The 27,619-nt window shown below is 37.1% G+C and overlaps 1 protein-coding gene across 1 annotated transcript in view; it reads left to right on the plus strand.

The window, feature by feature from the left end:
• The window catches only part of ARHGAP24 (Rho GTPase activating protein 24), a 476,239-nt gene that overhangs the window by 80,463 nt on the left and 368,157 nt on the right, over positions 1 to 27,619 (plus strand). Inside the window, exon 2 of the mRNA XM_057728038.1 lies at positions 8,376 to 8,575. Within this exon, the coding sequence (XP_057584021.1) occupies positions 8,396 to 8,575 (180 nt within the window). The 5' untranslated portion in view covers positions 8,376 to 8,395. The remainder of the gene's footprint in view (positions 1 to 8,375; positions 8,576 to 27,619) is intronic.

A 27,619-nucleotide genomic window follows, 5' to 3' on the forward strand; every position in this document is an offset into this window, starting at 1 on the left:
AGGGCATTCAACTCCTATTTCCTTTTCCCTGCTTCAGATCTGTTTTCTTTGTTCTTTGTGGCCATATGATGCAATGATAGTTGCCATCTTAGAGCTCTCAGCAGACTATTAGTTTTTTCCATTAGAAGAGTTGACTTTCCTGCTTGCCTTGGCAGCGCGTTTACTAAAATTGGAGTGCTACTGAGAAGATGAGCATGGCCCCTGAAAGTTAGTGACTATAGTTAGTAGTACTGTATTGCATATTTGAAAGTAGCTAGGAGAGTGGATCTTGATCATTCTCATCACAAGAAAATAAATTTGTAACTATATATGGTGATTAATGTAAAGTTGACTTCCTGTGGTGATTGTTTTGCAATATATACAAATATTGATTAATTGTTTTGTACACCTGAAACTAATATAGTGTTATGTCACTTATACCTCAAGTAAAAAAAGAAAAAGCAAGTTGATTTTCTTTTCTTTTCTCATTTCAAATGGCCTTCTCTCTGGAGAAGCACCTGAATTTCTATTTTCTGTTAGAGGGATATCTTTAGTTCTTGGTTTATTTACAGAATCAAAGTAACAAAGAGTCTCTCTCTCCTTTTCATATATGATTGGTTGGTTGTGACTGTCTGTAGTGCTGTATTGAGAAGGCATCTGGAGGTGCATCTAGGTTTCTCAGGAAGGAGAACTGTGATTAATTAATAATGTCTGTCATGAGCTTAAGAGTAGCAGTACATTTGCCATGTATCTGTCATTTCTCTCAGTTCCATCAATGGTAAAGCATTTGTTTTAATTTGATTTTTGTTTCTACTCAGGTTGTCAGCCTTGGAAATTCCAGTGGCTTTCTTTTTTCACTAATCCCTCAGATACTGATATGGTGGGCAGGGAACACAGCTAAATATATGTTAAAATACTTTTTTCCCTATTGAATTAAAACCTTCTTAAGAAGGAGCAGAGTTTTCCTACTGTGGACATAGCCTTTATCACATGGAGTGAAGTCCTTTCATTGGTGTCTCTAATAGCACATGTTTAGGATTTTTGTACTGCACTATGGGGAGCCTTGAGGCCTCTGAGGTCCATCCTATTAGGCTCCAAAGACTGACGGATGCATCTGTTTATTCCTTCCTTCCTTCCTTCCCTTACATGTATTCAACAAACCTTTGAGTATTTAGTATATGCTAGTTAGTGTGGGGGGGTGGTTCAGGGAACCCATATCCTCACGAGTTTTGGTGTAAAGACTGAACAGTAGTAAGCATATGGCCACATGTGATAAAGGCTATGTCCAGAGTGATGTGGGAGCTTATGGAAGGGGAACATCCAGATTGGGGATGGCAGTGCTCTAGGGAAGCCTTTGTAGAGGAGCTGAAGAATGAATGGAAGTTAATCACACAGTGAGAAAAACCATGTGTGAAAACCCAAGGCCCTGTCAAGGTGTTTTTAAAAATTAAAAAATCTGAAAACAGATTTGGCCTCCTGGAATTTATCTTGGAGCTAAAACAGTCTCCACTAGATCCACTGCAATATGGGATCTAGAGTGCTGATTCCCTTCTAGGTATCACAGTTTGGTTCATTCTTCCAGTGGAGAGGTGGTGTGGTTGAGAGTGAGGGACAGAAAGTGCAGAAATGTATTTGCTCACAGTTCTGGAGGCTGGAAGTCTGAGCTCAAGGTACCAGCATAGCCAGGTTCTGGTAGAGCTTTCTCCCTGGCTTGCGGATGGCCACCATCTTGCTGTGTGTTCGTATGGCCTTTCCTTAGAGGCTGCTTGGGGGGAGAGAGAGAGACAGTGGGAGAAATCAGGCCTGAAATTCTTTAAATATTTAGAATTTTAAAAGAGTTTTAAGTTCTAATCAGGTAAACAATTGCAGTTATTGAAGAAATATTCTGGTAAATAATAAAAATAAAAATATAACTTCATAGGTTGACAGTAGTATACCACAACAAGTTTGTTTAGTGAACTTCGTATGGTGAAGCTCTTTTGTGTTCTTTACTTCATCAAAGAATATCAGATTGGTGGGAATATCCTTACATGTCTTCCAGTGGCATGGAACTTAGTATTTCAAAAAATGAGAAAAGAATCTTTTTTTTTTTAAGTGGAGTATAATTGCTTTACAGCATTGTGCAGTTTCCACTGTACAACAAAGTGAATCAGCTGTATTTACACATATATCCCCATATTTTCTCCTTCCTGAGCCTCCCTCCCACCCTCCCTATCCCACCTCTATAGGTCATTACCAAGCATCGAGTTGATCTCCCTGTGCTATGCAGCAGCTTCCCACTAGCTATCTATTTTACATTTGGTAGTGTATATATGTCAATGCTACTCTCTCACTTCATCTCAGCTTCCGCCCCCGCCCCCCACCCCGTGTCCTCAAGTCTGTTCTCTACATCTGCATCTTTATTCTTCCCCTGCCACTGGGTTCATTTTGTTTTAAGATTCTGTATATATGCATTAGCATACTGTATTTGTTTTTCTCTTTCTGACTTACTTCACTCTGTATGACAGACTCTAGGTCCATCCACCTCACTACAAATAACTCAATTTCGTTCCTTTTTATGGCTGAGTAATATTCCATTGTATACATGTGCCACATCTTGTTTCTTCTTTATCCATTCATCTGTTGAGAGAAAAGAATCTTAACAAGTATGTTGCCTTTAAAGATTTTCTTCAATAGGGGGAATATGCACAAAATGTGTATGTACCCACATTCACACACATGCATGTACATACACACATGTATGCATGTACGTGTACACACATGTATTCACACATACGAATGAATACATGCACACATGCTATATAATTTCCTGTGTGTGTTTTTGTTGTGTGAACCATTACCTATAGAAAGGCTGTATGTTAGCATTTAGGCATACAGCTCAATAAAATGTCCTACTGCTTGACAAACCAACATGTTAGCAACAGCTACAGAACAGGTTTTTTTTTTTAAATAAGAAAAAGGTTAGAATTCAGATAAATATTGGCTCTCTGTAGTTATACATCATATACAGTGCAATCACATTCATTTTACAAAGCAGTTAGTTTCCAGTGTCAACAGAAAAGGTGGCAACTGGATGTGAACAAAATGACTCTTGAAAGGTACACAAATCACTCACAAATTGCAGTATTCTACCAACTCTGCCAATTTTATATTTGTTTTCTCTCCTAGCAACAGAACAGATCACTGTTCTTTGAACAACTGGAGTAGTTTGTTTGTGTTGTGCAGCCATGTGGTATGAAGTTGTATGTACTCTGAAGCTCTGGGATCACGTGTGCGCAGTGAGATACCCTCCCCACCAGAGCCGAGGAAGCTGACGCTGGCTGTAAAAATGCACTTCCCGTTTGTCCCACACATGTGGGAGCACACGGTCATTGAGTACAAAGGAGGCATCGTGGTGGAACGTTGTATAAGTTGTTCTCTCTCCTCTTTCTCTCTAGCTCCCTCCTCCTTTGCCCTTCTCTTGTGTTTGCTGAACATTGCAGTCTTGTAGGTAAATTCAAACATGTTGCAACTCTATGGCATATGGCATTCTATTTATATACATCTTTGTTTATGTGCCTATTTATATGTTCTTTGTTGAAAAAAAGTTACAAATGTAAATACCTGTGTGTGTGGCTGTTGGATTTATAGAAAATTCTGTTAAGAGCATGGATGTCATCTCTTATTGCACCATGTAATACTCACAGCATGTGTTCCTAGCTCATCTGGTTGCAAAAAAGAACCATACAAACAAGTAGATGTACAAATCAGTTTCTGACCCTGAAAATAATTAAAAGCTATGAGTCCATCAAGTGATGGGATCTTTTTGAGCTCTGGCATGGTACAGTAGCTGCTATCATTAAGGTTGTGAATACACAAGTTAACAATTCTGCTTTTGTTTTAGTTTAGAGTAACCATTTATTTATGATATTCTTATGTCGCTTTGCTAAACACTGAGGTCCATGGTCCTGTTGGAATCTCATGTACTACCCAGCTGCCATGGCCTGAACACAGGGAAAGTACTTTCCCAGTGGAGATTCAGTTAAAACATTCTCTAGAATCCGAGTGAGTGAACCATACTTTCCTTCATGCAAAACCAGAATTGATTATATGTATTTCCTGCCAAGGCTAAGAGGTGTAGTTTTGAATTTCTTCAGAAAGGGCAATTTCAGGTTCACTTAAGTTTGATGACTTTGACATTGTGTTTAAGAACAATCTTCATGCTAATTGAAGTATCCTGTGTCAAAGGAAAAAATATCAAGTTCTTAAGGTAGATCATCTTCTTTAAGGCGTTAAATGGAAATTCACAACTTTCCAAAATATTCTTTTTAGGAATTCTATTGTGATTGTTACATAGCTTCATTCCGTGATTCAACAATTGTTTACTGAATACCAAGTAAACACTGAATATATTGCAGTGAGGAGAAGCAAGTTCTTGACCTGTTGAAGCTTGTGGGATCCTGCAGGGGTGATCAGAAATGAGAAGCTAAAGAAACAGCAATTTAGAGAAGTGTCAAGAAGACAGAGGACAGAGTTCAGTGATATAGAATAACAATTCAGTGATATAGAATAACAAGAGGGGAACTAATTCGTGAGGTGATAAGTAGTGGTGGTTGGAGGAGGTAGGTTTTATTTTATTTTATTTTTTAATTAATTAATTAATTAATTAATTGGCTACGTTGGGTCTCTGTTGCTGCACACAGGCCTTTTCTCTAGTTGCGGCAAGTGGGGGCTACGCTTCATTGTGGTGTGCAGGCTCCTCATTGTGGTGGCTTCTCTTGTTGTGGAGCACAGGCTTTAGGTGCACAGGCTTCAGTACTTGTGGCACACAGGCTCAATAGTTGTGGCACACAGGCTCAATAGTTGTGGTGCATTGGCTTAGTTTGCTCTGTGGCTTGTGGTATCTTCCTGGGGCAGGGATCGAACCTGAGTTCCCTGCATTGGCAGGCAGATTCTTAACCACTGTGCCATCTAGGAAGTCCCTGGCAGTAGGTTTTAGACTGAGACTTAAAGGATAAGAAGAGGTTGGCCATGAAAAGAGCATGAAACAGAGCAGCCTAGGCAGAGATCAGCAAGCTTTAATACTCGAGGCATAAAGGAGCTTGGGTGTTTCCAGAACTGAAAGTAACCTGGTGTTAACTGCATCAGAGCTTTTAAGTGTGTGGGGGGGGGGGGAGGTGGGGGGGGATGGATAAGGAGGAGGTGATGTGAGACTAGATTAGATCTGTAAACAGCTACCAGATGATTCAGAACCTATATGCCATGGTTAAGACTCTGGATTTTAACCCAGTAAGTACAATGGGAACCAATCAACATTTTAAGAGTAGAGAATCATTATCTGATTTAATTTTTAAAAACTCACTTTGGCTATTTTGTGGAGAATGAAACGTGTGTAAGCATGGGCCTATGTATTTGTATTTGTGGTTAAAAATGGAAGCAATGAGAGCGGTTGGAGGGCTGTTAGAATCATCTACTCAAAGACAATAGTGACTTGGGTCATAGAGTGGTGATGGAGATGGATACATTTGAAATAGTTTTTAGAGGTATAATCTTCTGAGTTTACAGATGCATTTGATATTCAGGGTGAGGAGGAATTAGGAATCTAGAATGACCACTTTTTTTTTTTTTTTCCAACTGGGCATATCATGGTAGCCTTTACTAAGATCAGGTTTTGGGCACGATCAGGTTTCAGAGGGAGATCATGTTCACTTTTAGATATCTAGCACCAAACCTATTGCAAAATTTATTAATTCATCAAACATTGATTGCGCTTCACCATATGCCAGACATTTTACTAAGTGTTGAAGATATCTGGTGTCCTTATGCTTATGGAATTACAGAGATAGTAGATTTCAGAGTGCAAGAAGGGACCATAGTTGGAAATCATACAGCCCAACATTCTTATTTTAAAGATGAAGGGTAGAATTTGAAGCATTTGATTTTTGCAAAGTATCAAGGCTTCTCTATAAAAATTGTGGTTATCTTAGTAAAACTTAACTTTACTCAACCAGCAATAGTTATGGTATTATTTTCCCTTACGGATATGATACAATCTGTTTTTCATTTCTGTTTTAATGAATTGTTACAATTAGTACTATTAAAACATTTTCTGATTCATTCTGAAGTCATAAAAATATGGGTACTATAGCCTGGAGTTCAATGAGTGATGTTGTCATTGGTTTCACTAGACTTACAAACAACATATGCAAGAAGAATATCATGTTCAAATGTGCACACTTTTTTTTTTTTTTACTAAGGATTAATAGTAGACAAATGTGGAATTGGGTACTTGTATTTTTTATATTATTGATGGTAGGTTGATAATTACCTTGAAGCATTTTAGAGGAAAATTTTCAAGTTTACTGGAAAGCATTAATATTGGGAGGGGAAAAAAGAGGGCCCCAAAGAAAAAATTTGTTGTTGTGCAATGAATTCTAGATTTGTGTGTGCTCAAGTGGGTGTATGTTGGAATGTTTGTTTTAGGGGCTAATTCAACTTTATAAGTTAAGATACTTGGTTAAAGAATAAATAAGTGAAGATTAAATAGCAAGTTGTGTAGATGTCAACAATTTAAATACCAGGAAACCAAAAAAGATTATTTAGAGTGGTCTAACTAAATAAGCATACTTATTGTCTAAATTATGTTACAGTGTTTATTGTTCATTTAGAGTGAGGTTTACTTGGCTCTTTATATGAGGTCAAGTGCTGTGAAGGAAGAGATGAAAGTTCCTGCCCTAAGGGCATAACAAACTTGAAGTATCAGGTATGATCCAGTCTGCTCACACACATGCACACACATGATGGGAGACTGTTTCTTGCAGTGAGCTGTGATTGCCATGGGGATGCCTTATAGAGCAAAGGAAGTTTCAAGATGTTTTGTAGAGATGAGGGCCTGTTCATCAGATGGATGTTTCAGGATAAGAAAGGAAAAAGTGGATATAGAATGAGACAGACGCAGTCAAGTGACCTACTTGAAGCTTACAAGCAGTTTGAGGCACTGAAGATAAAAGCAAGGGTGGAGCTAGATTGGAATGCATGCCGATGGAAGACGCAAAACTCCTGAGAGGATGATTGAAATGGTCCAAATAAGAAGTATTTAGAACCAAAGTTCTGTTTCATCCCTGTAACTGGAAGGGCAGGACTAAATTCAAAGACACCAGAGGTCCAACAATGGAAGGTTTGACCCTGTACCTTCAAGAAAGAAACATAACAGCCAAGGACTGACAGTCAAAACTTAATGGAATTTATAACTAGGGTTGTGTACATACAAATTAATTGAAAAGTTAGTGGTGAAAATAAAGACTAGACAGAAAGCTTGTTTTCTGGAATCAAGCTGAAAGAAATAGAAGCTTTGTGCAGGAATATACCAGAACAAGGAGTAATCTGTGTTTTGTTAATTAATCTGTATCCTTATATCTTCATGAAAGACACAAGGGTAAGAGTGCAGTTTTCACTTTCTGAAAAAGTATTCACGGATAAACATTAGCAAGAAACTGCAGGAAGCCTACAGGGCAGGAAAATGTCTTTTGTTTTTAACCAATTGTCCCTGGCTCTCCCAAAAGCCACCATCTTACTGTGGCAGTTTAGCCTCTCACTTGTAGATTAATATTTCCTCCGTGATAAACTCAGTTGCTTGCTACGTACACTGTGTATGGCCTTACGTTCCTTCACATGTAGTCTTGAAATTTTCTTCATCATGCAGTTGACTGGAACACACCACTCACTCCTGAAGTTTGAAGGAGACTCACTGGCCAAGCAGGGCTTTTTTTCATTTGTTTGTTTTTTTCCTAAACTTATTCAGTTGCACTCATTCTTGACCAGCCAAAGAAACTCTCAAGGGGATACTTTGAGGAGAAGTGGGGCAGAGACATCCTGAGAAATTTTCACATATGTAAAACAAACGTCTGCCATTGAGGTTTTCAAAACAGTCCTTTTAAACTGTAATGTGTGTCAGGCTAAGTTCGCTCAAATAATCACAGGCCTGCACAAGCAGGTCCCAACCAGTGCACCAGACACAGAGGCCCATTACCATAAGAGTTATGTTTTTGTTGGTGGCTTTAGTTTGTCTTCAAAAATTGCCTCTTACGTTGGTGGTGTAGTGGTGAGTATAACTGCCTTCCCCAAATTGCTTCTTAACACGTTACCTCTAGAACGTTCCCATTCTTTAACTCTACTTAGGGAAAAAGGGATATTATCACACAGCTGAGTGGGAAGACACAAGGAAGTCTTTCCAGGTTTCCTCTAGGAATATTATTGTCAGGTGTGTGGTTTGCTTCTAGAAATTTGGTATGTAAGTTGATTTACATTTTTCACTCTACCTCTAGCTTTTTTATTTTTAAGGAACAGGGGTAATTTAAGAAGGGATTGAATATATCGGAGCACCTTATTTTTGTTGTTGTTGTCTGTTTGCTAAATAGAAAAGTCCATCAGCTTGATAATGGAGGAGAACAATGACTCCACCGAGAGCCCCCAACAAGGCCAAGGGCGGAACAATGCCTTGAAGTGTGGTTGGCTGAGGAAGCAAGGAGGCTTTGTCAAGACTTGGCATACGCGTTGGTTTGTGCTCAAGGGAGATCAGCTCTATTATTTCAAAGATGAAGATGAAACCAAGCCCTTGGTAAGTAGAAGAAAATAAAAAGCACTGTGGTGCTTTGTAGTCTGAGAAGTAGAGAGATTTGCTAGAAACTGATGGAGACCAAGGTCAACCCAGTCTCCCTGGTCTCCTTCAGTTCACTGGCATCTTTCACACTTTTTCTCATTGTTTACTTTGGTTCAAGATGATGAATTTGCTAATTGAGGCCAAGAGGCAAATTACACTTGTCGAATATTAATTTTGACTTTTACAAAGCTGTAACAGAATGTCTGAGTCCCTCGTGCAAACTTATTTCATGTGAAAATATTAATGGACATCTGCTAGAAGATATATGTTATAGCCAAAACATCTTTCCTTTTCTCAGAAGTAAGTTGAAAGATTTGAAGGAAAACTGTAAATGCAACTTTAAGTAATTTCTGAGACACCTTTAATGTTGATTCTCTGGGGGCTTCCCTCCACTTTAACTCACATAAAATATGGATGTAGTGCTAAATCATACAATGTTGATACATCCAACCAGCATACACAGTATAGTCCCCTGGGAATAGTTTCTGTTTCTTAGTGGTCTTTTATTTTCTTGTTTACTTATCATTTTCTCAGCCACAAAATTCTGGGTTGCAATTAGAGAAAGAAAACTCTCCATCGTTCCATATAGCTACAACAAGCTTTCTTAGCTGTGATCATTGCTTATCAATTGATGAAAGGAGATGGGAACTAAGGCATCATCTCTGAGTTTTTCCTTCATCTACATCTATAAAATGTAAAAATAAGAGAAAAGAGTGTTTTAGATTAGTTTACATAAACATCCCTAACAGTATGTTCTTGAGGCTATTTTCCTTGTGTTAAAATTTAAGAATTTAATTAGGAATTTGGATCAAATCTCTTCTTTAGTATTTTAAATTCCTCAGACATTATAACATAACAAAGTTCTCATTAGTCTAATGAAATGGCATAAAAATAAGAATGAAATTACAAACTCCACTCATTTTTTGAAATCGTTTTTTAGCATTTTTTTTTTTTAAACCAGGGCCAAGCACTAGACTAAGAATTTGCATATGTGTGTTATCTTATGAAATGCTTGCAATAACCCTGTGAGGTAGGATTACCCTCACTTAAGTGTGAAGGTCAGTGTTTGGGTGTAATACATATTACCCAGAGTTAGACCCTGGTGCCATATTTTGCCTCTGCTTAAGTCCAGGTTCATATGGCATCAGCCAAAGATCTCCTAAAGAAATCAATAAAACTACCCCACGTTGATATCATGACAGTTACAGTGCATTTCCATACCTGCTATTGTTTATATCAGAGCAAGGCAGAGGGGAATATGGGGGTTATTACTACAGATGAAGAAATTGTGTCTTAGTGATATGAAGCAACATGACCACCATCATATAGGGATCAGAGGCAAAGGAGTAAAGTCTTTGGTTTCTTATCTCTTTTTCTAGGGTTCTTTTCTCATTGTATCTTGTTTTCTACTATATAATACTCACAGTAAGTGTATTATCTTGAACATAAAATCATTTTTACCAAACTCAGATTAATGTGTAAAAATGTAGAACATGGGGGATCCAGTACTTTGATGTGGAGGAGCATGTTGAATAAAATAGGAGATGTATGAGTAAGATTCAATATTTTATCCTAGGAACCCTTGTTTTGGCATGGTTTGGGTGGACTGGGTTGTTAAACAGAATGGGTACAAATTAAATAATTAATCAGGTCTCATCTAGAACCTAAATAAGGGAATAGGGGAGCAGAGGTTTCAGGAGCTGAGTGGCTAGAGAACTGAAAGCAAACTAAACAAACGTTTTAACTCTTTGGTGAGCTCACCATACCTTCTAGAAATGAAGATAGGATACAATGGATAAAGCTTGAGCTCAGTGTTTCTAAAATTTGAGAAATTGCAGATGTCAGAGAATATGCACATGACCCCCCATGCTGTTAAAAGAGGATATTATCAAATTGCCTTGGCTATGGTCCTCTGTGGAATTTCTTAGATCTACAACCACAAATAGTATTCAGCGCAATGTAGTCATTTTGACAAAAAGTTGGAAATATAAATAAGAAAATGCAAAAACTTCTGTTTCATTCAAATGAAAATCTGCCTCAAAGTGAATATTACTTTAATTCATAATATTTCTAAGTAGTATTTCGATATTAGTATGTTGCCAGTATTTGCAGACATAACTGAAATTGACAAAATAGAGTTATAACAACAAGAAAATACTAATTCTTATACAAACCAAACGTAGACTACCATCATTTCCCCCCTCCAAAAAAGGTTTTTAAATTTTTTTTCCTACTTGTTACTTGTTAAAGATTTGCTGTCAATAAAGCAGTAAGAATTTGGGGTGAATAACTTTGAATTATTATTCTTTTTTTGGATCATCTTTTATGACAGTACAAGCACCAGGAATTTTGACATTGTACTTTTAAATTTTAATCTTTTTACATGTGATGTTTAAAAAAGTGCACACAGAATCAGATGAAAACCCAGCAATTTCTGTATCTGAGGACACTTTGAAATTTGAAAGGACCGTGTATTTGCCCATGAATGGATTCATTTCTTACTTTAAAGTGAATTATGTAAGTGAGCATAGATGCCTGACACACTGTAAGTGCTACAGTGTATTTTTGGATGAGTTGGTGAGTGAGTCAATAAAAGATATCTATAGCCAAGCAGGGGTGGGCCAGGACCAGATGCTACGAGTAGTATTGACTATTCTCAGCTTTATATATCAAAATCCTAACCTATATTTAAAATAATGAAGTTTAGGGATGAGTTGGGAGATTGGGGTTGACTTATATATGCTAATAGGTATAAAATAGGTAACTAATAAAAAATAAATTAAAAAAATTTAAAACATAAAATAAAATAAAATAATGAAGTTTAAATTATGTTAAATAAATCCTGTAGTGATATATTATAGAAAATCTAAAGAATTCAATAAAGAACAATTGACATCCTGAAAAATGTTAAAACAGGAAAAGGTTTAGTTGTTATAAAACCCCTCATTTTATAGATAAAGGGTGCGTGTTTGTGTGTGTGTGTGTGTGTGTATCGACCAAGGGATATTGTTAGTGAGTGGCAGGTGATGAACTCAAAAACCAGATCTCCTTGCTCCTGATGCAATGTTCCCTCAGCTTAGCCTTTGCCTGCTTACAAATCCTCAACTTGTTTTTAGATTTGCTTTCAGTCAGAAGTACTGTTTTCGATATTGGCACTTCCAAGTATAAGAATGCCCTTGACCTTCATATATTTTGATGAGGGGCTATTTCAATAATACTGGAGGAAACATTACTAATGAAATGAGAAAATTCACTCTTCTCAGCATTCCTAACCAGCTAATAATGTTCAATAAACTTAATGTGAATTGGTTTTCCTCTCTCAATAGTATTTCTAAAATGAAAGTATTAAAACCCTTGAAATGTGTCTCTCTTAACTAGAAAAAGGTTCTCAGTTTATTTTAGTGAAACTTTCTGAGTTTCTCAACTCAATAAAGGGAGTCAAACTCCATCATTATCCTTGTTATTAAAAACTTCATATCTGTTGGGGGAAACACATAAGCAGAATTATAATTGTGACAGGCTACCGTGTCATCACTGAGTGCTCAGAAAACATAGATGCAATAGTGCCAGGGAGTGAGTGATGCCTGGCTAGAGGAGTTGGGGGAGGCTGTGCAAAGCAAGAGGGGTGTTGAAGGTTGGTGGGAGTTTTCCAGGTACATAAATTGGGGAAAGGAATTCAGAGCAGAGGAAAGACAGGGAGTTGTAGAATAAATATCTATAAATAGCTCCATATTGTGAGGGTGGCAAAATGACAAGAAATGAGGTTAGAGAGATTGGCAAAGCCATAGCTAAAAGAGATGTGTATGTTGCACAAAGAGGCTGGATTCTCTGGTAGGTGGCAGGAAGCTCTTTCCAAAGCACTTGAGCTACTCAAGATGCAAAACCACACTACTCTGTTAAAAGGAAACAGTGGTGGCTGTTTCCTAATGTCTACTCTGGCTGTCATAATAAAATACCATAGACAGGGGTGCTTAAACAACAGAAATTAATTTTCTCAGAGTTCCAGAGGCTGGAAGTTCAAGATCAAGATGCTCCCAGGGTTGGTTTCTGGTGAAGCCTCTCTTCCTGGCTTGTAGACAACTGCCTTCCCTCTGTATCCTCACATGGCCTTTGCTTTGTGCACAAGAGTGAGAGAGCCTTGGTACTTTTTCCTCTTAAAAGGACACAAATCCTATCAGATTAGCCCCATCACTATGCCATATAAACCTTAATTATCCCCTTAAAGGCCCCAAACACAATCACATGGGGGGTTAGAGCTTTAATGTGAATGGGGGAGGGGGCACAATTCAGTCCATAACACCTAATATGTTGAAAACCTATGTTAATACATATACCTTTCTCAGTTAAATTTTTCTTCTATCTGTACCGTCAATCTTCATGTCTATTAGAACCTAATATATCTGATTTTAGTGCATCATAGACTTAATTATTTGAACCTAATATTGTTGTTTCATGTTCCTATTCAAATTGCAACTTGCTTCCCAAATTTTCCACAACCTGTGCAAGTTTGGGAACTTAGCAAGTCTCTAAACTGACACTTGTATTTTCTTCTTAAGCAAAAGGCAAAAGCACCTATAGATTCTCCTTTCTCTGAGGACAATGCCTGGTTTGCAAATGAGATTTTCCAGCCTGTAGCCAAGATTTCCCTGGCGATGTATTGGAGGTCTACCTCAAAATATAACTGTTTTATATTTAAAATGTATCAAATTAAAATCTTTAGTATCCTATACTTTTAAAAATGAAACTTGAGCTCATCTAGGCCCAAACTCTCTCCAGAAACCATTTTCTACAGTGTTTGCAATTACATGAATACAGATTTTATTTGGAACAGACTTGAAAAATAAAGTTGATTTTGGTTGTTTCTGAGAAAACAAACATGGAAAAGTGATATATGTAGTCAATTTTTGAACACACAGTAATGTACCCATAATTTGTTACTCATAGGCCACTACTGTAAACATTTGATAGTACTGTATTTCTTCAGTTTTTGTTTAAAATTTTTCCTATTTTTAATCTTTAAAGTCCTATTTATGTATAGGAAAAAAGTTTAAAATCATACTGTACAGAAGAATTTATTTTAAAAAAATCTTCCATCTACACGGCATACCACTAGGACTTTTGGGTAGCTATGAAAAAGGTTTTAAAACAGATTTAAATTAAGTTTGTGACAATATCTGTCTGGTTATTTTTCATTAATAATCATGACAAATGATTGTGGCCTTAGTTACAGATATTATAACATGGGGGAAGCAGCTGAGTCATAGATAAAGTGTGATTATTATAGTTTTCTTAAAAATAAGGTAGTTATATAGATTTTGTTAAATGAATCTAGTTATAAATTCCTTGTGCTTTTTTGGAACCGTTTGTTTTACTTCTATCCTAAAGTATATTATTACTTAAATAATGGCCAAATCTCAAGTTTGGCCTTACTAGTGAATGTCTCTGACATACCCTGGGTACTAGAACTTGACACTGGAAAGCATCGATTTTTAGAAGCCAGTCTGGGACTCTTGATAAAATGACTAAAATCCAAACAGGCACTAACACAATTAATCTAGTCTAGATTTTCTACAACAGGTATTGATCCAATTGTGTGGGGAGGGTTTTTCTGGACGTGATGAAGATAACACTGTGTTAGATCACAATGGATTTTCTTAACTTAGAGAACAAAGTGATTTTGAGTGAATTATAACCTGAGGCCTGACCTCTAAATGTGCAAAACTTGATTACCGATTTAAGAGTAAGCTCTAATTTTATATACTTAATGAAACTTGTGAGTTAATGAAATCTAGAGATCTCTAAGGCAATTGTCGTTCTCTGTTAAAGCATATGAGCCAGAAGCAGCCAAAACCCTGATCGTGTGTTTAAAATAATACTAGAGGGTCTTCCCTGTTGGTCCAGGGTTTACGACTGAGCTCCCAATGCAGCGGGCATGGGTTCGATCCTTGGTCAGGGATCCTGCATGCTGCACGGCACAGCCAAAATAGTAGTAGTAGTAGTAGTAGTAATAATAATAATAATAATAGTAATAATAATAGTAATAATACTAGAAACCTTGAAACTTGGATTTCAGCTTCAAATCCATAACTGACTTTCTATATAGCATCTAAGTCTCTTGGCATTAAAAAAGACACATAAGACAGTATTGTGTGTCATCATTCACTTTTAGGAACTCTTAGCTCTTTCCTAGAAATCATGTCAAAAGATAGTGTTATTAATATAAAATATTTTATTCTGCTCTTTATTGAATATTTTTTTATTGCTTATGGAAGTCACCTAGGCATGGCATTTATTTATTTCAGGGTGGTTAAAAATGTAGACTTTTGAGTCACATTGTTTGGGTTGAATCTTGATTCATCTACAAAAACTGTGATATATTAGATAGTGATTAAGCTAGTCTGAGCTTCAATTTACTAATCTGTGCAATGGGATAATAGTAGCACCTACCTCATAATGTTAAGAGGTTTAAATGAGATAATTTATGGAAAGTCTTAGAAAGCAGCAGCATATAGTAAGCATAAACTAAATGTTAGCTATTTTTACAATGTTAGTTTGACAAAAAGTTTATTTCTTGAGATGTTCCTCCTAATCATTCATTCTTTTGGTTTTTTTCAACACGTATTTATAGATTTCTAATGTATCTGTAGTTATTAGATTCTAAGAAACAAAAAGATGCTATAACTGATGGTATAAAAAGATAGACCCTCCCAGCAAAAAAAAAAAAAAAAAAGATTTAAAAGGAAGAAGCTTATTTCTTTCTCAGGTGAAGGTCCAAGGTGATTCTAGGTAAGTGAGGAGGTCTGCTTCAAAAAACTGTTCAGAAGCTTAAGCTGCCAGTGATTTTCCAGTTTTAACTTTGGCTTCAAAATTCATCATGGGATCATTTCCTTCCCAGTCATCTAGAAGACAGTATAAAATAGAGTACTGCATAGAAGGATTAGGTGGACCAGGTGTGGGAGTGGCTTTTATCACTTTTATTTTCATTCCATTAGATAGAACTGAGTCACTTGATCATTCCTAACTGCACAGGAGGCTGGGTATAGAGCCTAGCTTTATCCTGGGTGCAGAGGAGAACATCAGTATGGAAAAAGAGTTAGCAGTCTCTGCCACAGGTGATCAGATAATGCTAAATACCCATGAAGGGGGTGTTCAATTCCAGTGGCTGTTATAGACAATTGCAGTTACTGTACAATGTAATGAGTATGTAAATAAGGAAAATATAGAGAACCATTAGGAAGCAAAAGGAGGGGCACCTATAACCGCTTCAAGGTTCAGGGAGAGTTTTTCAAAAGAATATATATTTATCCTGAGAGTTGAAGGAGAACATAACTTTATTACAAGTGGTTGGGTTCATATATATGGCAGAATTAAAGGTGTAGGCCATGGCCCTTCAGTAGATTGTTGAGGAATTGATAATGGCTGAGTATTTCAGCACCAAAGAAGACAAGCAGTGATGAGAGATGAGTTTGGAGACATAAACGCAGACAAGTCTGTTACAAGCCCAGTAAACAGTGTTAAAGATTGTATATTTTATTCTGAAAACTTACATTTTCCTTGCCTTTGTGTGCCTGTTTTTCTTGGCTTATTACATTTAGAGCTAAACAGTGAAAATAGGGCTTATCCTATGTGTAGCTCACTGTTAAGGAATCCAAAATGCTCACTGATCCAAAAAGGCCTCCTCTGGTAGTCTTGCAACTCTGTCTGGTGTTCCTATTGTCCATTATTTTATATTGTGCTATAATTTCTGGAAAAATTATTGAAAAGCAACTATGCCACAAACACTTGGTCTTCTGTCATCCATTATTACCTAACCATGAATTATGGGAATCCCATCAGATCACTTTTGACTGTAGGAGGAAGAGCTGAGAAAATCTGCTGCTGCTGGATAGGGTACCTGGGATCGAGGAGCAGCAAAGGATGTCTTGGATGAAGGGAAATTGATGGATGGGCATGGTGGCCGGAGGGATCGGTGTGAGAGACATCATCCTCATAATTTCCTCTAGAATTGACTTTGTCCAGTGCGGGCATTTCTCTGGAAAGCAGTTAAACCCACTTGTCTTGTGTACAGGTTTTAGGGTCAGACTCCCTGTGTTCAGCCTAGACTCCATCACTAGTGATAGGCCTTGGGTGAGTTACTTGTTGGTTACTTAGGTAAGTTACACATACGTAAAATGTGAGTAATAAGAATACCTCTCTCATAAGTAGTTGTTAGCCTTCATGAGATGATGTTTCTAGAATACTTACATACTATGTGGCACATATTAATAATGGCACTCAGTAAGTGTTGGCTGTTGTTACCCGCCCCCCACCATCATCATCATCATCAACACGGCAGCTGAGAAGTAAGAATCTATAATATATACTTTCTTGATTGTATAATTTAACAAAGGGAATGGTAGATGATCAGCACATGTAAGTAATGCTAACTTTGGAGCAGAAGATAACTTGTTTTCACTTGTAACCTATGCTGCCAATACACTGAACTCAAATGGAAAGATTCTCGTAAAACAAAGCAAAACAAAACAAAACAAAAAACAAAACAATGCTAACCTTTGTAGTATGCTTTTCTCTTTGTTTAAATTACTTTTGGGGCCTCTTCAGAGCTTATCAAAATGATTATGATGACAGCCAAGGAGTCTGGAAGGATTCTTTTTGCAAAACTGGACCGCCCCAGAGAGAGGCAGCCCTGATTTTCTCATCTCATGCACAGCACTTTTTCCTCCACAACAATTTGGAGGGAGAACTACTGGAGTAGTTCTGGCTTCTGGCATTTACTCATATTGACTGAAGGCTTTTGTATTTGTGGTGCAATTCAATAGCTGGAACCAGATAATTCATATGCCATCTCATTAGCATAAGCTTAGGTCTATTTCCTTTATCCCAGCTAGTGGAGACGAGAATTTAGGGGAAAAAATTAAATAGTTGAAAATATAATTTGAATATTTATATTTTTAGTGTTTAGAGTAATATATTTTTAAATAGCTACTTTTTCTTCCCGTGGTGTATGAAGTATTTCATAGCTATTTGCTATTTATTTTCTTTCAGGTTTCTTTTGAACACTCAATCTTTCTGTCCCTTCTTCTTTAGCTTTATCTTGCATAAATCCAGATGCTCTCTGTTTTCTAGTGTTATCACCATACGTTCATTCATTCAGGGACTATTTATCTGTTGTAAACTACATAAATTATAATTTACGAAATATCTTGATTGCTTTGTGTGTAAAAGGAAGCAACCCTAGATACATGAATTGTTATTCTTACTTTCTGAATTTTGGCTTCTTTCCCTTAACATATTTTTACGGTTCATCCATGTTGTAGCATGTATTAGTACTTGATTTCCTTATATGGCCTACTAATATTCCATGGTATCGATATACCACATTTTATATATATCCATTCTTCAACTGACAAACATTTGGTTTGTTTCCCACTCTGGGGCTATTATTGATAATGCTGCTATGAGCATTGGTGTACAAGTTTTTGTGTAGGCATATGTTTCCCTTTCTCTTAGTTATATACATAGAAGTGGAATAATGGAATATACAGCAACTCTACGTTTAGCCTTTTAAGGAAATATGTCAGCCATTTGTAATTGTTAAATTCCTTTCAAATTTAAAACTCAAGCCTCACGCTTGGTTTAAATCTCATTTATGTCGCTCCACACTCTATCTCAGCACTTGCCAGCCTTGACAGGATACACACAAGGGAGGAAGCACAGGTGCACTTTTTCTCCCCTCCTCTCTCTCAGCACTGTGCGTGCGTGTGTGTGTGTGTGTGTCTGCATGTCTGAGAGGCCCATGGACTGGATACCCTTTCCTTCTCTTTGAGGTCTCTGGACTGGCAGAGAGGAAGAGGAGAGCAAGAACAAATGCATCTCTGCCTAACAGCCTATCGCTGTAAGGAGACTACAGTGCCGTCTAGGGTGCTCCTGTTTGTCTGGCTAACTTGTGGCTGTTTATGGCCATCTTGACTACCCAGAATGTTGGAGATGGGGCTGTATCTTGTCCTCTTTTTTCACCCTTCAGCTCTCAGAATGGGCAGTTCACTCACAGCTTCTTGCTCCTAGGAGCTTATTACCAGGCTTCCTTGGTTAAACTTGAGCTCCTGGAAATACATACATGGTCACCATGACAAATGCGGTACTGCAGACTCCTCCACACTGCCACAGAATTTTCTCTGCCCTGCAGTTTTTTCATCCATTATTCAGGGATAGGTAAAGAGCACCCTAAACACTGAGCTGCCAGTCTTTCTAGTTGCCAGCAGTTCTCCTGGAGTTCATTCTCCCTTGGCTGGAGAGGGTTTGGGGATTCCCCCAGACTTCTTCCCTAGCAAGCAGGAGTATCTGAGGGCATTGGATTCTGTTCTGTTATCTCTTAGGACGGTAAGGTACTCAGCATGTTTTTTTTTTCCGGTCTTAGATTCTGAAAGTCAGTTGGGGACAATAGGATAATTCCTACTCCATACCCAGTACAAAACCTTGTGTCATAATTTCACATTTTTCAATTACAACAAATGTACATACTTTTTTCTCCCTGATAAGTGGGACTAATATTCTCTCATTAACCACCAGTTCTTGAGATTGTCATAATCCTTCATGTGTCTGATTTCTTGTGATTATTACCTTGAAACAATGATCTGTTCTATTTATGGAATATATATATATATATATATATATATATATGTATGTTTTTTAAATATGGTAAACTATTTTTTTTTCTTTTCTGACTCAATTTTCCTGTTTGTGTCATAGTCATAGAAAAGATTAATAGAATCAATTCAAAGTATTAGCAGAACCCTCAGCTCATCTTTGTGAACCTGGATTCCTACTTAAATGTATTTTTCTAGGTACGGGACCACATATGGTTAAATAATGTGTCAGCCCTCACCAAAGTTTAAAAAAATTAGTTTGGATGAGTAGATGCACATCTTCTCCTTGGCCTACCTTGTGACTAATCTTGAGAAACTGTCGGATGGACAACTAGAATAAAGAACTGAAGCTGTAGATGTGAGTTCACTGACCTAGATATGGGTTGAATATGTAATAGTCCTGGTCTTGCTTGCAGTGGGCACTGATTATTTGAATAAACCAACATAACCCTAACTTGACTGTGTTATTTGACATTCAGAACCTTCTCCAGGGAAGGCCGAAAACATCAGCAATAAGGCTCCAATACATTTTCAGATAGCTCTGCAGTGCCAAATTCCTGTATCTATTTTGAACCTTTTTCCTTATTGTTTAAAATTTTTTTAATGACTAGACTTAATACTTATCTTTTCTGTAGATTTTAAAGAGAAAATTGGCATTGTGCCGATTTCTGTTTTTTACAATGCAAATGGTGGTGCAAGAGCCATGGGTTTTCCTGGGTTAGGGGCTTTATTCTTCCATGAATGAAGGATATCACCTTGTATTAGTCAGTGCTCTCAGTACTGCCTCTGTTAAATGAGGAGATGAAACTGATGATTTTGGAGTTGCTCTTTGATCCTAGGTTTCTAGAAGTTTTGCTTAGCTCCACAAATGCTGCTGCTTTCTAAAAATTTAACTTTCATAATTCTTCCAGTGAACTAATACTTTTGATTTTTTCCCAGATCATTTGCCTGTAAATTGTGCATGGAATATCCACAGATATTTTGAAAACAGGGCACTTTACCTTTTGAGCATACTGAGGGGAAATGAGCAGTCATTCCATTTTCAAACTAGACAGAGATTTCATAAATATTCTAAGTGTTCTATGTTAGTTTGCATTTCAAATATTTAAGCAAAAATCTTTGGTGAAGGCAGTTTTACTGATTATCACAGATAGTGACATAATCGCCCATCTAAAATATTCAGTTTCCAAAATTTCCTCTTTAAAGTGTCATCATTTCACATGCAATTGTGATAAAAAGACGGTGGTTATTTAAGATGTTATTTCTCTTTTTAACTCTTAAAAATACTTAAGAATATTTTAGGGATACAAACAATGATTTTGCTCCCTCTGAAGCCCTTTCCTTTGAAAAGTATGAGATGCAAAACTCATGAAATAGAAAACTTGGCTGGATTTTTTAAACATGCATACATCACTCATAAGACTGTTATTTACTGTTTGAGATTCTATCAATGAATTCCTTTTTCAAAGGAGAGACTGTGACATTCTTTGTGTCATTGTTCAAAATATTTACAGTGAGGTCAATTAAATATCAGGTATTCATTTTAAAATCTTGTAACACATCATAGTATTCCTAGGAAAGGGAACTCAAAATACTTACAGATCTCAGGTAATAGTCTGAAGTGAAAGTTTCGACATATTTTAATTAAGATATTTCGAATCACATAATTTGTTTTGATCGTAGAATTAATAATTGGCAGAAGCAATATTTGTTGTCTTTCCAGATTGACACATCTCCGGTCAGCTACTTCAACAGAAATGACATTTTTTGTTTCTGACTTGTTCTCTCCTCTTATATTCTAGATTAGGAAAGAGTAGTTATGTGATGCTATCCCTGAGGGCTTTTACTTTGTGGCATTCCATATAGTTGACACTTTTCTAACCTTTTGTTTTGCTGTCTATCTGAAAAATCAGATTTTCTCTTATGAATTATATTAGCAATTTACTGCACTCTCAGAAATTAATATAGTAATAAGCTTTCTTATTTCAGAGTGTAACTAAGTCAAGCCATTCCTTGATTTCAAATATTTTATTAAAGTGGCAATTAAAAATAATTCTGGCTAATAAAAATTGGAAATACACTTTAACAGGTAATGTGACTCTACTGTAGCTTTCCAGGGAGATAAAAGGGGTAAACAATTATTGTGAACTGTTATGTGTCATGTTCTGTGCTCAGTATCCTATTTATATTATTATCATTAATTCTCAGAGTAACACTATATGCAGAGTTTTTTTTTATCTATGGCAAGTCTGAGCTTCTTAAGGATTAAAATAATCTATGTTCCAAAGATAACAAATGGCAAAACCAAGCAGAACAGTGAAATAAATAATATAAGAAGACCAAGAAGGAAAAGAAATGTTCTGAGGAGGTGAGCCGGATCTAAACTAGAGTTGAGATGTTTTTGAGTAGATTCATTTATCAAATTAGAGAGTTAAAAAGAAGAAATAGATAAATAGCAGTGTAGCTTGCATAGAGCCCTAATAAAGAACCCATCATTTGAAATAATGATGACAATTTAGAGGCATCCTTAAGTTCTAGGAATTAGGTTAATAATTCATAATTTTTGCTGAGAGGTCCTAAGATAGGGGATGCTGGCCTTCTGTAGAGGATACTTGGCAGCTTGGGAGGTATCCTCAGAGTATGTATCCAAGATGAGATACAAACCCTGCTAAAACCCACCTGCCTGCATCTAATACTCAGTTTTTGCAGTCATTCATAAAATGAACCTCTGTTAGCTGTGTAGGCATTTGCAGGTGGTCCCCACTTCTAGTTCTTTCATATTACACCACTTTGATCCACTGACACCACCTGATATAAACTTGAGTTTTATTTCTGGCTGTCTTTACAAACTCATACAATGAAGAGGGTTCATGGACAACAGCAGATGTGACGTATTCTACTTCTGTCACAAAACTAAAATGATATATAGCAGTAGGTCGATGACTGTCCACAAAATTACTATCTGTGAAATAGGAATGGCTAATCAGGAAATGTACCAGGGACTGTCTTCTTAGGCATATGACAGGGAACTAGGGAGAACATGTACTAGCTTATCAAAACCATTGCCCATCGAGGGCACTTGCACTGGTCATTATGCTAGTGGTCATTCCCCGTAATGGGTTAAAAAGGCCAATCTGGAGCGTGTGCAGACAGTAATCCCCATCCTCCCTTTCATTCCCCAGGGACTAATATCAAGAAGGGAAAAGAACCAATTACCTCTTTGTCCTTTGCATCTACTTTGTTTTTGGCCCAACATATAAAAGACTTGATCCTGATCCCTCATTGGAGGAACACTTTCTGACTCCCTGAATCTCTCTGAGTTTCTTTTTGTGTCTCTGCAGCTCTCTGTCTCCCTTTTTATTCTCTTTCCCCGTTCTGTCTTCTCAGTGTTTGGTTCCGGAGATTCTCTTGCTCAATAAAGTTGAGGGTTGCTTATGTTCACACAGCTCATGTTTTTGAGCAGAGTTTCCAAATCTAGGTCTGCTGCTCTAAGCACTGAAACTAGAGAATAGGTTATAATCTATGATGTGCCTCCTTCTTAAAATGGAAGATTGATGAATTCTCTATCAGAATTTTAAAAGTATTCATAGTAATTTAAGAAATCTGTGTAATTATTATGTAATCAAGAACTGCCTCATGTTTTCAATAGCAGTGTTTTGTTTATAATCACCTTGGCCTCGAGTAGTATTCCTTAATTGACCCAACAAAAGGATAGAAGTACATTTCATACAGAAAATGCTGCATTCCCTTAAAGTGAAGGTCAAATGATGTCACCATTACAATACTATTTGAACAAAAGTTTCACAGTCATTAGTACAGAGATAAGTGGTAGGCAAGTTGCTGCATTACCTGTTCCCTTTGCTAATCAGTACCTAATTCATGCTGTCAGTGATAATTAATTTTAAAAAAATCATCTAGTAGATCACAATAATGTTGATAATTTATAATGATAATAAGTTATAATAAGGGAGACGGCCATGTAACACATAGTAGTAACATGAAGTGCTATGAAGGAAATGAATGGATACCTGAACAGACAGTAATGATATGGTAGTGGAGGAGGGTGGGGATGCTACAGGATGATGAAGACTCAGTCATGCAAGGAAAGGAGGGAAGGACACTCTGGGCTGAGGGAATAGCACGCACAGGGAAAACAGGCCTGTGTGCAGGTGACCTCTTTGGTAAGAGGTTTCTGATCATCTCTGCCTTTATCTTGAGAATGGCTTCAGCCCAACCAACAAGCAGCATTGCTCTTCTCCATCAGCCGGTCACTGAAGGCTAGCATGCACATGATGGGGCTCTCCACAAAAGGGCCCTGCTGCTTTTTATCCTGCAGTGATGATGCTTTCTGCTTGCTAAATGCCCTATGCTGCCCCATAGCACTATAGCTTTTGTTTGTTTAAGAGAAAGTAAAAGCGTGTACCATATCACTGCCTTTCCATGATTCCTTTCTACATTATCTGCCTAGCCTTGGGGGTGGGGTGGAAATTAGTAGCTTCCTCTTGTGAGTTCCCAGAGTTCTGTGAATCTCTGTATGATAATACTTGTCATATAGGATTGCTTTTAACTCTCCTACCTAACTGCATGTGACCCCTTGAGTCCAAAGACCTTTTCACATAGCAGTGTCCAGCAACCCAATAGGTACTCAATAGTTTACTTCTACTGACTGAGCAGTATTGAAACCACTGAAATGCATGTCAGGGGGCTTTGAGGAGCTCCAGTTCTTTATGTCAGTGCAGAAAGTATTCAACGAGAGGCAAAGTGGTAGATTAGAAGTGATTTACTAGAATAGGACACTTGTAAGGCTTACAAGCGGGTGGGTGAGAGGGTGCTGTGCCCTAGGAACTTAGTGGGCTCTGCCAGTTTTATAATCACAGGAAAAGTGGGGAGGAGGAGACCACTTCTTCCTCATTCTTGAGTAGACATCAAACTTCCATCAGCAGTTCCTCCTCCACATCAGGCAGGGGAGTTTTCTTGTCCCTACATGGTTAAGCCAGGACTGTCATGGTGCAGTGGAAGTGAGCAAAAAGGCAATAACATATGCTAAAAATGGTAAATGATCTCAGGTTTCAGTATAATGTCACCTTTTCCTTATATTTTTGTTTTTAGTGTGTGCAGAGAAGTGTGTCCTAGGAGTCCTTAACTTACTGAGCTCACTGGGCAGGATGTGGGTCTCATGCTACCATTTTCTTGTTTATTTTGTTTTGTTTTTTGTTTTTTGTTTGTTTGTTTTTAAGCTCTTTATTGAAGTATAATTGCTTTACACTGTTGTGCCAGTTTCTGCTGTACAATTGTTTTGGGGCATGTCTCATGCTTCTGTTGCATGGTTTTGTTGCTAAGCAAGCCAGCATGGTTTTCTTGTTAAGCAAACCTGCTTTCTTGAGTGATCTCCCATACTTTTTTCTTTTCTTACAGTCCCCTAGTGGGAATTGTATTTAATCTATTTAATCACCTACTCTGTCCCTTTACTCTGTCCCTGTGAGTATCATAAACTCATGTTCATCGTGAATATCTAACTGTTTGAAGTATATAGTTATAAAAACTCATTATGGAGGAGTACACATTTTTCAAGGTGATGATACTCTACTTTTACTTACACCTGAGATTGTTTTAAATCAGTAATGGGGCTTAAAATAAACTAAATCTCTATTTTCTTTCTGAGGTTACACAAACATTAGCGTTATATTTTATTGTCAAGGCAGTTTCTGATGCACGCATGGGAGGGAGTTATAAAGGCAGTGATTGCTGAAGATTTTGTACCCTGAACACTTAGCCTTTCTTTCTGACCCGTAGAGTTTCTAATTTAATATTGAGCTGATTTAAAAATGGATAAGTACGAGAGGTTGTCTCCTCTCTAAAGGCCATCAGGTGATATTCTTGGAGGTAGAATACCTGTGAGGTAAAGCTCGCAGGGGAAGACACCTTTGTAAAAGAAATTGCATTGGGCCTTAGAGCCATTGGCATATAATGGATAGAGCTTCTGTAAACTCCACCACCTCCTTTTAGCAGTGCAGAGTAAATCTTCTGTGGGCATTTGCGTGGGGGTGAATGGGATTGAGGTCTAGCAGGGATCAGAGGAGCTGGATTTATTCTTAACTCTGCCACTGAAAACCTGAACAATTAATGAATCTGTAGACTCATTTGCTCATCTTAAAAAGAAAACAAAACAAGCAAAAAAAACCCCAGAAGATTGTACTGGAGGACTTCTAGTGTTTTTTTAGCTTGAAATTTTGATAACTCTTAAAATATACCATTTATTAATGTTCCATGAATTCTTTTAACCTTGTGATGAAAAAAAAAAAAAAAAAAAAAAAAGCCAGAGAACAGGACATTGTAGAACTAGTAAGCTTGACTTAGGAAAAGAAATTTTTATTTTTTATCTTTCACATTTGAACAGCTCTTTTTATCATGTAATTATGATAATAACCAGTTTGGAGGCATGTCTGAAAACTTACTAGATGATGAATCTGGTTCTTATTAACACCTTCTACACTTCCAGCTAATCCAATGGCTAGAAATATATACACTCTTCATTTTTTTTGGTTCCCAATTTCAAGCTATTCTCATTTCTGATCCTCTTTTGAGCCTTATAATTCCTCTTTGGATGTAGCTAGTGCCATGTCTTTACATCGAGTTGGTTAGAGTGGAGACCTGCTGTGCTTCAGGGAAGCCAACTCAACAGGTTTTCTTTGTTAAATTTACCACAAAAGAACCTCATCCTTTACAACAAAAGTAAGGTCTACTGTGTGAATTTTGAGAGAAATTTTACAGTTTGTGCTTTTTGTGCCCTTTTTAGTTTAGGACATCCACCGTCAAAATGCTTTGATAGAAATATACAGTGCATACTAATCCTGTATGTTAAAGAATGCTTTTAAAGTAGATTCAAGAGTTAGAAAATAGAATGTGGATTTTCATTTTACAAATGTTTTCTTCTTAATTATAAGTTCAGAAGTTAAATTTAATATTTTTTAAAGCCATTTTGCCAAACCACACCATATTTGTGTACCAGTTACTATAGGATGTTTTTTACATGTTTATTTTGATTATCCCCTTTTTCAGAAGGGAAAGAGTGTTCCCTCCGAAAGCAATGCTTAATATGTGAGTGCTGGATAGTGAATTGGTAGCACAGAGATGCTAATGTTTAGAAAATGACTAATGTAAATGAGATTTTAATTCATTTGGAATGGGAAACCTTCCTTCTTTCCTCCCTTTCTCCTTCCCTTGTTCTTTCTCTCCCTTTCTTCCTTCCTTCTTGCCTTCTTTCTTTAATTAAAATAAGCACTCATTGAGTTCCTGCTACCTGGCATACTTGCCCTCCAGAAGAGCATACTTTATAGTAGACCCAGTTTTACTGCTAGAAAATCCTTACAACCTTTATCAAAATTATTAGTGCACTTTAAAGTAGACTGAAGGATATATTTAAAATTTAACACAAACACCCTCACTTTTTTCAGTAAATTTGCCACAATTCTTGAAATGCGTATAGGAAAAAGTTGAAGAGTATTCACATATAAATAAAAATCATTGGTCTTAGTTTTCACACTTGTAAAATAAAAGGGTTAACTAAAATAGTTTATAACACCCTTCCCATGCAACACCACTAACCTGTAGTATCTGCCCTTGTAACTGATTTACTAGTACTTTTGGGGGATTGGTAATCACATCTCTGCAAATTCTCATCTGCTTTCCAATTTAATAAAAAAAATACATATTTCTGTGACATTCAGCTTGGAATTAGGAAGGAGTCTGGAAAACCAGAATGGCACTTCTAATACTAGAGGGCTCAACTTTAGTATCCCTGTGCTCCTAAGCTAGGAGGCATGTCACAAGTCATTAATTAAAATATTAAAGCCTGAGAAAATTTACCTTTTTTATGAATTTCAGTACATTCAAGATCATCCCTATGAATACTTGCACTCTGACATTTCTTCATGGAAAGAGAAAAGGATGGAATTGCAGATAAAGTCCAAGGATTGTCCATAAACATAACTATGTCAAAGGATTGTTGTGGGCATTAAATAGCAGTTGTGAGCTGCTACATATAAGGTACTTAGTATGGTACTTGGCATGCAGAAAATACTCAGTATGTTAATAGTGTTACTAGACCATGAACAACCAACCACCCCAACACAACAAACACGTTATTATTAGCCTTACTACCAGTTACTTGTATCCTGGCAGAAGCAAAACTAAGTTTGAAAAACTCTGGCCTAACATACAGTCTAACATGCAATAATCTTAGGCTAGGTTTGTCAGATGTGATTCCTGATCTTCTTTTCCCTCCCCAAGGCAGACTTGCCTACTCCATCCCATCACTCCTTTCCCACTAGGTTGGTAAATACATTGAAATCTTTGT

The sequence above is a fragment of the Hippopotamus amphibius genome, chromosome 3 (assembly GCF_030028045.1).
Source record: "Hippopotamus amphibius kiboko isolate mHipAmp2 chromosome 3, mHipAmp2.hap2, whole genome shotgun sequence".
Classification (NCBI taxonomy): Eukaryota; Metazoa; Chordata; class Mammalia; order Artiodactyla; family Hippopotamidae; genus Hippopotamus; species Hippopotamus amphibius.